Source organism: Octodon degus, unplaced genomic scaffold, assembly GCF_000260255.1.
Source record: "Octodon degus isolate 3935 unplaced genomic scaffold, OctDeg1.0 scaffold00031, whole genome shotgun sequence".
Lineage (NCBI taxonomy): Eukaryota > Metazoa > Chordata > Mammalia > Rodentia > Octodontidae > Octodon > Octodon degus.
Genome location: NW_004524607.1, coordinates 12638958 through 12648657, shown reverse-complemented (window position 1 = coordinate 12648657; position 9700 = coordinate 12638958). Strand labels below are relative to the sequence as shown.

At 47.1% G+C, this 9700-nt stretch overlaps 1 protein-coding gene and 1 non-coding gene across 4 annotated transcripts in view; one reads left to right on the top strand and one right to left on the bottom strand.

The window, feature by feature from the left end:
- Nucleotides 1-251: 251 nt before the first annotated feature.
- LOC111816410 lies at nt 252-352 on the bottom strand. Its single transcript, XR_002820813.1, has one exon. It is a non-coding gene; the product is annotated as a small nucleolar RNA U13 (small nucleolar RNA).
- A 3124-nt stretch (nt 353-3476) lies between these two features.
- Nucleotides 3477-9700, top strand: part of Snx8 (sorting nexin 8) — a 57960-nt gene continuing 51736 nt past the window's right edge. For 2 of the 3 annotated variants that reach the window (XM_023713498.1, XM_004629684.2), the window contains exon 1: nt 3477-4439. In XM_023713498.1, coding sequence (XP_023569266.1) covers nt 4343-4439 — 97 coding nt within the window. In that variant the 5' untranslated portion in view covers nt 3477-4342. The other variant, XM_023713499.1, reaches the window with a different exon arrangement.

The window sequence follows — 9700 nt, the reverse complement described above, 5'->3', positions numbered from 1 at the left end:
GGCTGGCCTTTTTTGTCCTTTAGTGACACTGAAAGGTGCTTGTCGGGAGTTGAATTCCCCGCCTGCCCTGAGGCCGCTGCCTCACCACAGCCCTTGCTGTAAGTCCTCTGGAGGAGACCAGCCCTGACGTCCGTGTCCTGCTTTCCAAGTCCTGCCTTTCAGTTCCACTTTCCTGGATGGAAAGCAATAATGTGACTCAGAACCCACAGGAACAATCATAAGTGGCTTCTTCTTTTTTTTTTTTTTTTCCACATCAGGTCAGCAATGTGTGATGTCGTAACCAGGCTTGAGGGAGGCACATCTCATGCATATGCCAGGAACATGCAAGCATCACACTTGTGAACCAAAGGATCAGCTGAGTGTGTTCTTGCTACCCAACAAAATCTTCTTTTAAAAAACTCGTCCATGAATGAAACAGTTTATCCTTTGGTAATGCTCTATGGATGGCAGACCTATTCCAAAGAACACTTCCTGAGAACTTTCTGTCTTTTGAGTCATCTGACAGCAGAGACCTCCCCTTGAAGGACTAGGCACTCAGGAGGAGAGCCAATGACATACACCTATAGTTCCAGCATTTGAGGAGGCTGAGGCAGGAGAAGCACAAGGTCAAGCTCAGCTTAGTGGCTCAGTGAGACCTTGTTTCAAAATTAATATATGGCTGGGGATATAGCTCATTGGAAAGGCTTTGGGTGGCTCAATGTCCTATACCACAGCCAGTCACAGCATGAGAACCAACGGCTGCTTCTCCTGTCCTTCCACAACCCCCTCCCGTGGGTAGAGGAGGCTCTGCAGGAGGTAAGAATCTACCTGTGTTAGGGGCTGGGGAGATAGCTCAGTAGCATAAGTGCCTGCCTGGAAAGTATAAGGGCTTGAGTTCAATCCCTGGTTCCGGAACCAAAACAAAACAAAAAAAAACCCTGTGTTCTGCTCCTCCACCACCTGCATTAAGAGGGTAGAGAGCTGGTCTGCTCATCCTGGTTTGCCTTCCTCACCTTCTTCTCCCACCAGCCATTCTCACTGTGGTCCAGTAGTAAATTCTGGGGAGTGTTTGTGGGAATAAAACAAACAGTCCAATTTAGAACAATGGTCTTCTGCCTCGGGAAAAAAAAAAAAAGTCAAAAGAAAAAAACTCTTAAGTCTTGGCCACAACTCAAATCCAGTAAAACTCCAACGATGGCAAAGCATGAATGCATGGTTTGTTGTTTATTTGTTTTTGCAGCACTTGGGATCGAACCCAGAACCTCACACATGCTAAGTAAGTGCTCTACCACCAGCCACATCCTTGCATTACTTCAGTTGATGGACTTAATCAATGGAAGGATCTTCTGTGTAGACAAAATATCACTTTAGGGTTGGTCTTTAGTTATTTTTTCCTTTTACTTGTATCATTATAGGGGGAAGCAGACAATGGCATGTGAGGGGTAGAATCAAATGGCTGGAATGAGGCAGGGGATTTCTGAAATATTTCCCAGGTGATCACTGAATGCAACCAAGATCCAGAAGCACTTACCTAGAGGCTATCTGATGTACATAAGGGGGTTAAATGATTAATTTAATAAGCTATTGTTCTAGAAAAAAATGTGTAATTGTATATTTGTAAAAACTACAACAGTCACCAGAGTATGATCTTTTTTCTTTTCCTTTCCTTTCCTTTCCTTTCCTGTCTTTTTCTTTTCCTTTCTTTCTTAGGTATTTTATTATATAGTCCAAGCTGACCTCAAATTTGTATAGATCCTCCTGCCTCAGCCTCTAGAGTGCTGGGATTACAGGTATGGGCCACCATGTCTGGATTTTTTTTTTTTTTTTCTGAGACAGGGTCTTGCTATGCAGTTCAGGCTAGCCTTGAACTCACGATGTAGCCCAGTCTGGCCTCAAACTAATTCATGGTGATGCTTATGCCTTATCCTCCAAAGGGCTAGGATTACTGGCTACACCACTATGCTCGGTTCAATTTTTTTTTTTTTTTGTAATCTAGTGGGAGACAGAAATATGTACCAAATAATAGCAGGAAGTCAGCAGATTATATGTATGTGTGGGGGGAGTATAGAGTCAGAGAAAATGCTGAATACAAAATTTGATAACAGCAGCTGAAAGGAAGCCCAGGGTGGCGGAAGGAAGTGGCCATCAGAGGCGGGTGGAGGGTCACAGGACCCTGCAGTGGCCGCTGTGACTTGGAAAGCTGTTCTATGTCGTCTACGGAAGGCGGTCACTATTTGCTTGGTCACTGGGAAGACCATCATTAGTGATACCTACCTGCCTGGATGGTGGGTGTCCTGGAGGTGGGACAGGAAAGTATATGAAGTATGGGGAGAACACTAAACACCAACAGGTCAAACTTGAAATTCATCTACACTGCTAAATATATTTAGTTTGCTATCAGACTTAAACTACCTTTAGAACACTTATTGGAAAAGTAATTCTACTCAGACACTTGAGGCTATTCTGCAGAGCAGATATTCTAGGTATTGGAATGTAAGGGAACATAAGTGTCTCAGTTATTTTTCTTATTGCTGGTACAAAATATAGAAGACCCAAAGTTAAAGGGAGAAAAGCTTTATTTAGCTCACGATTTGTAGGGGTTTCAGTTCATAACAGACTGGCTCCAAGGCACGGAAGCATATGGCAGAGGGGCAGCAGTTCATGGCAGCAAAAGCAATGAGAGCAAAGGCAGGAAACGAGTCTCTTTGTGCCTCTTTTATCTTGTCCAGAGTGCTGGGATTCGGGTGGTGCCAAATGAATCAGTGACCTGATCCAGCAATCACTCATCCTGAATCCCAGCACTGTACTAGGAATCAGTCACAGACTCTAAATTGAGCTGCCTCTGAAAAAGGCCCATCTAAAACTGCATGGGGGGGGGGCTGGAGAGATGGCTCAGTGGTCTAAAGCACCTACTTGGAACAAGCTTGGCAAAGTACAGGGACCACGATTCGATCCCCCAGCACCACATGCCAGCCAGCTGCGCCCCCTGGTGGGCTGAGCTGGCCACACACACACACACACACACACACAATAAATAAATGTTAAAAAAAATAAAACTGCATGAAGTGGTGGGCAGGGGGCAACTCATCTAGACCTAAGCTACAGTAAGTATGAGTTATTATAATACTAGCATATAAGTTAAAATAAGGGCCATCTCTATAGCAAGAGGAACTAAAGGGGAGGCTGAGACTTTCCCGGGACCCCAACCCAGTCTGGGCTCTCAGTTAACCACCTCTCAGGACATAGCTTGGCCTGTGTTGCGGGTGCAAGAACCTCCCTTTGGGAGTCAGGAGTGCTGGCCCATGCCTGTGAGCCCAGCACTTGGGAAGCTGAGGTACCAGGATGTCTGGGAATTCAAAACTAGCTTGGTCTACATAGTGAATTCAAGGCCAGCCTGGACTACATAGTGAGACCCTGTCTCAAAAAAACCCAACAGGGGCTGGGGAGATGGCTCAGTGGAATAAATGCTTCCCCGGCAAGTGCAAGGCCTGAGTTCGATCCCCGGTTCCGAAGGAAAAAACAAAAACAAAAACAAAACCCGACAGAAATTCGGCCTTGGGAGGAACTCTACAGATCTCTCCAGTCTTTTTCTGCCTCTACTGTTTGCCCTGGAAAGTAAGGGCACTTGCGGTTGTCTGACTCCTCCCCCTTGCTCCATCTAGCAGATGCTCAGGCACCCTGTGCCACCTGACCTCGCCTGCAGCATGGCCTTGCTTCCCTTTTGAAGTGCTTCGGAGGTGAGCTCCCCAGAGGTCAGCTGTTCTGCCTGAAGGCTAGGAATGGTCAAAGAGTGTCTGCACGCACTCACACCCCATACTGGGCCTTACGGCCTCCTGAGGAGTGAGCCTGAGAAGGTGGTGAGCAGCAGTCAGCGCCAGGACAAAAGAACCAGAGGCCATGAGTGGCTAGGGAGAGCAGTGTGCAGGCAAGATGGGTGAGGGAGAGCAGGAGCTGGCCAGCGGGAAGGACGGTGAGCGAGTGACTGGGTGGCCGAGAGCGTGCCAGCGGGAGTGGGAGAGTGGGCGAGTGGGCGAGCGGCTGGCTGGAATCCTAAGCGCTGCAATACGCCGGGCGCAGGTTCTGGTTTGGGAGAGCCAGCTGCCCAGAGCCACGTGGCCAGGACACGGCCCGAGAAGGGGTAGTAGGCGAGGCTAAGCAGAATGTAGGCGTGACGAGGCTGGGTCTGCGCTAGCTGTGGGCGGAGTGAGTTGGGGAGGGGCGTGGCCACACTCTTCCGGGCGCGAAGAAGCGCTGAATAGGCAGGGTGTGGGCGTGACGACCGACTGATGGGCGTGACCTAAGCAGTTGTGGGTGTGGCCGTCCGGCCCGAGCGGGAGGAAGTCACGTGCACGCGCGGGCTCACATGACTGGCCGCGCGATGGACTCGCTGCCAGCTTCGGCAGTTGGGTCTGCAGCTGAGGCGGAGGCTGACGAGGAGGAGGCGGATCCCCTGGCGACAGGTAAGGCAGTGAAGGGCGCCGGCCCCGTCCTCCGCGCGCTCTCCATTTCGATCACTTTTCTCGCGCCGAGGCCACCTGTGCAGGTCCACCTGACCCGCTAGAGCCGGTGCCGGCCCCTGCCTGGTCTCGCGGGCTCTGTCGCTTGGGTCCCCGGCTCCGGGGATGGCGACGCTCGTGGTCCGCTGCGCTCAGGTCGCTGCGCGGCCGGGGCGGGGCTCGCGGGAACCCACATGTACTCACTAGCCTCCTCCCTGGTCTCAGGAGAACGCCGCTCGGGGGCTGCGCTCTCAGGCCTTCCCCGCGGTGACGAAGGAGGTGGCCGCCTGAGGAGCTAGATTGAGCTGGAGGTGAGGCCAGGTGAATTTTGGAGTTTTGGGAGACGGGTTCTTCCCTGGGAGGAAAGGCAGGAGTGTGGGAGTGAGACTGGGGAGGGAGGGCTTCAGTCCCTGCAGTGGAGTCCCGCAGACTGGTCCTCCAGAATGGGTCTTTATTTTTTCCTGTCACTTGTATCTGTGCAAGGGGAAGCATGTGACAGCCTTTGCTGGGTAGAACATTGTGTTCAAGAGGTCACGTGCTGGGGCTCTGCATGGGCCCACCTATGCCAAAGCCCCAGGCTGGACTCCTTCCCCAAGTCACTTGGGAGTGGACGGTGTGACTGTAGTGTCAGAGTGCTGATTTGCCTAGTTTGTCAAGCAGTTCAGAATGGACCGAAGTGGCTGTGTAGTTCAGGGATATCTTTCCAAACAGGTATAGGGACTGCCCTGCAGGACTCACCTAGTGGCTGCCATTAGGGTGTGATTTATGGACAGTCCTGTACAACTCCCTACATACATTCCTGGGCTGCCCTCCCTGTGGCTTTGTGTGGAATTCCCACAGGTTGTTGGCTTTCTTTGGAGACAGTGGTGATTTTTATCAAGAGTGCTAATTTTATCCACAGCTCGGAGGCACACCACAACCTCAGGCTTCCAAAGTCTCAAAGCATTTCTATAACCCTGTAAGTCTAAAAGTGGGGTTTCTAAAAATGTCATTCATTCTTGTGGAATCTGGATGCACATCCTAGCAGGGAGGTGAATGGGAAAGCAAACCTTTTTATCTTGGGAAAACAAATTTATCTGGAGATGTGTGACTAATCCAAAGTGGGCAGCATAGGGGACCTTGGTTGGGTGGAGTTGGGTCAGAAAACCTGAGACTTCAGTAATGAATTTGGCTCAGAGAAAAATGCATGGCGTTTTCTCAAATTTTTTGTGTTCTCCAAAGAATATTGGTTTTAGGATGCAAAATGGATTTCTTCCTCTTATTTGTCTTCTGGCTGCACACCCAGATCTGTTGTACTGTGGTATCTCAGCCTTTGCAGTGCCTTTGGGCTTACCAGAAAGAATTGTCCTTCCTGTTGCACTTTTCATCATTCAGTCTTATTATATTCTCATTATTTGAAGCTTAAGCTTCGAATGCTCAAGTAATCCTCTTCCTAAGATGTTTCATCTGAGTATGGTACAAGCCTGGGATCCCAGTACTCTGGGAGGCTGAGGTGAGGGAATCAACAGTTCAAGCACAGCCTGGACAAGTTAGTGACTTAAAGAGACCTTGTCTCAAAAAGTAAAACAAGGGCTGTAGATGTAGCCCAATGTGGAGGCTCTAAATTCAATTTCTAGTACTATAGAAAAGAACAAAAATAGACACAAATCACCTTAACTTTCAGTTATGCTATAATTTTTTTGTTTGTTTTTTGAGACAGGTTCTTGCTATGTAGTTCAAGCTGGACTTGAGGTCACTTTGTAGCCCAGGCTGGTCTCAAACTTGCAAGGATTTTTCTGCCTCAGTCTGCTGAGTTCTGGGAATTCAGGCATGTGCCACCATACCCAGCTGTGGATCATTTTTAAAAATCCCGTCAGCCTTAGAAAAATTAGGATGATTTTTTAAAATTATTATTTGCATTTTCTTGATTAGGATTGAGGTTTGGTATTTTTCTGATAATATTTCCATGTGGTATGGCCTCTGTGATTTGACCATTTATGTCCTTTATCCATTTTCTTTCTTTCTTTCTTTCTTTCTTTCTTTCTTTCTTTCTTTCTTTTTTTTTTTTTTAAGGAAGGAAAGGTTTATTTAGCTCACAGTTACTGGAGGTTTCAGTCCATATTCATCTGGGTCCAAGGCAGAGCAGCATAAGCAGAAAGGAACCTTTCATGGCAGTGGCAGAGAGCAAGAAGAGCACCAAATGGACTGTCCATTTTCTTACACAGCTGTCTTTTTCTTCTTGATTTGTAGCAGTTCTTTGGTATTTTATAATTTTATATTGAAATTGTAGTTATATCTGAGTGAAGCCTATAATCTTATCCACTCTGGAGGTTGGCGTAGGAAGATCACAAATTCAAGGCTGGCTCAGGCAATTTAGACTATGGCTGGAAATAGAAACTACAAAGGGCTGGGGGTAGACCCCAGTGGGAGATTGCTTGCCTACAGTGCATAGGCGCTATGGTTCCATTACCAGCACTGAAAAAACTCTGTCATCCATATGTATGTGTATTCTATATCTATAGCTACAGAATGATCAGAGCATTCTATTCTCTGACAGGGCAGGTTGGATTTCACTTCAGAGCCCTTCAGAGGTCAGCGACCATGATTTAGAGGGGGAATGGCAAGAAAGAGTATGATGCGTGCACTTGCTCAACTAACCTGACCCTTCCAGGGTGCACAGTACAGAAGTAAGAATATACACATGTCAGCACTGTGTGTTTGCCTTGCTTCCTACACCCAGTGGCTGTCAGCTGAGTCAGGAGAGCTGGGGACTCAGGCCTCACTGTGGTCGTGGGCGCCTTTGCTGGCATTCCAATCATTCCATTCTGTTGGGATGCTCTGCCTCAGGTCTGAGGGCCTTGGCTGTCATGGAGCTCCTCCTGCCTTCTCTTCCTGCTGTAGTTTGTTGCCTTTGCTGCCATTTCCCTTCTCTGGGTTGTGCACTTGTCACAATTCGTTGAGCTGTCACTTAAGATTTATGCAGTTTATGGTGCTCAGGCTATACCTCAAACCATTATTCTCATTAAGGAAACCGCCTGGTGTGCCCCCTCCCTCCACTTTACATTTGCTTGTAAAGGTCTGTCAGGCAGAAATTAGTTTTTCTATATACCCCAAAATCTAAAGTAATAGCTGCTATGAAGAAAGAGCTTATATATTTGAAGACAATGTCATTTTATTATTATTATTTTTTAAAGCTGCATTACAGCTGGGTCCAGTGATATGTGCCTATAATCCCAGCACTCAGGGAGGCTGAAGCAGAAGAATCAAAGGAGTCCAACTTGTCTGCACAGTTTAGCTATTTGGTGGTCTTCTGTCTCAAAATAATATAAAATGGACTGGAATTAAAGCTTAATGCAAAGAAAGACACAGAGTTCAACCCCCAGAACCCTCCAAGTGCAGAAAGTATCACATTTTATTGTAGTAGTATTTATTTATTTATATTTAAAGAAGGAAAGATTTATTTAACTCACAGTCTGTGGAAATTTCAGTCTGTAATCGGCTGGTTCCAAGGCAGAGTGACACATGGCGGAGGGGCAACTATTCATGGCAGCAGAAGACAGCAAAAGCAACAAGTGAGGATACTCAGTAGTTTATTTTTAAAGTTTGAGTTAGTGATCTTTACACTTTCTCTTCCTCTCTCTGTCTCTCAACACACACATACACACATGCGCGCGCGCACACACACACACACACACACACAGGCACAATTTGCAAGGTAAAATGTGTTAATTCAAAGAAAGAGGAACCAACTGAATCACTATTATACAGAACAGATTTTGCCAGAACTTGTGGTTAGCAAGAAAGTGATGTGCTCTGAGTGGGGGAATTCTGTTTTGGCATTATTTTTTCTTTCCTGAGAAAAATGCCCCACAAAAAGTGATGTTTTGCCATCATGTCTGCCAAGGTGGCAGAGGGACTAGAAGGGAACCAGACATTGTAGTGAGCAGACGTTGGAGCTTCCCAGGACCTGCTGTGCTGCTGGGAGGAGCCCAGGGTGCTTCTTACAGTCTTCTGCCGTAGGGGGCTCAGATCCTAGCCCACTGAAGTCAGTCATGCTTAGCATGTTCTCTCTCTTTTTTTTTTGCGGAACCGGGGATTGAACTCAGATCCTTGCGTTTGCCAGTTAAGCGCTTATCCTACTGAGCCATCTCCCTGGCCCCTTAGCATGTTCTCTTCCTGCCTTTCAGACTGAGTCTTGCTATACAGTTCAGGCTGGCCTTATACTCTCTAGGTAGCACAGGTTGGCCCCCTCCCAGCAATCTGACCTGTGCCTCCTGGCCTCCTTAGTGCTGGGATTTCAGAGTGTGGCATCACACCTGACCTTAATGTTTTCTTTGTTTTGGTTATTTGTTTATTTATTTTTAACATATTTGGTACAGGGTCTCACTACGCAGCTCAGACTCAGTGATCTTCCTGTTTTCAAGCCTCCCCGGCACTGGGATCACAGGCATGCACCACCACATCTGGTCTTGGTGGCCAGCTCAGTGGCCCCAGGGTGTGGGACTGGTGTGGCATGTAGTGCCAGGGATCAAACCCTGGTCTCTGCCCTTGCCTAAGCAGGTGCTTAGTCACCTGAGCTATCTTGCAAGCCCTGTTTTGTTTTTTTGAGACAGTTTTTCACTATGTACTTTGCTGGCTTTGAAAAATGGTGTAGCCCAGAGTAGCCTTAAATAGGCAATCCTCCTGTCTCAGCCTTCCCAATATTGGGATTACAGGTGTGTAGTATCACACTTGGCAAAGATACGTGTTTTGTGAAATGTGTTTTGTGGCAAATAGCAGTATTAAAGTACCATGTAAGAAGCTGAGAGTGGAGACACATGCCTATAATCCCAACATTCTTGAGAGGCAGAAGCAGGAGGATTGAAAGTTTGAGCCCAGCCTAAATGAGTTAGTGAGACCCTATCTCAAAATAAAATGTTGAAAATGAGCTGAGAGTTTTGCTCAGTGTGAGGGAAAAAGGAACAAGAAAGCTGTTTTTCTTAACTTTATAGGTTATAATTGTTTGTGATTCTATAAAGAAAACTTAACTGCTGGGTGTACATACCTGTGTCCTTGTATCGCAGATTCAAGTCCCAGCTGGGCAATTCTGTGATTTAGTGAGACTCTGACTCAAAAGATTAAAAGTGGTGCTAGAAATGTAGCTCAATGCAAAGGCCTTGGGTTCATTCCCTAGTAAGCCTCTCTAAAACAAACAAACAAATACCACCCACACCAAAAGCAAAAACCCATGTTGGGATTAGCTGTAA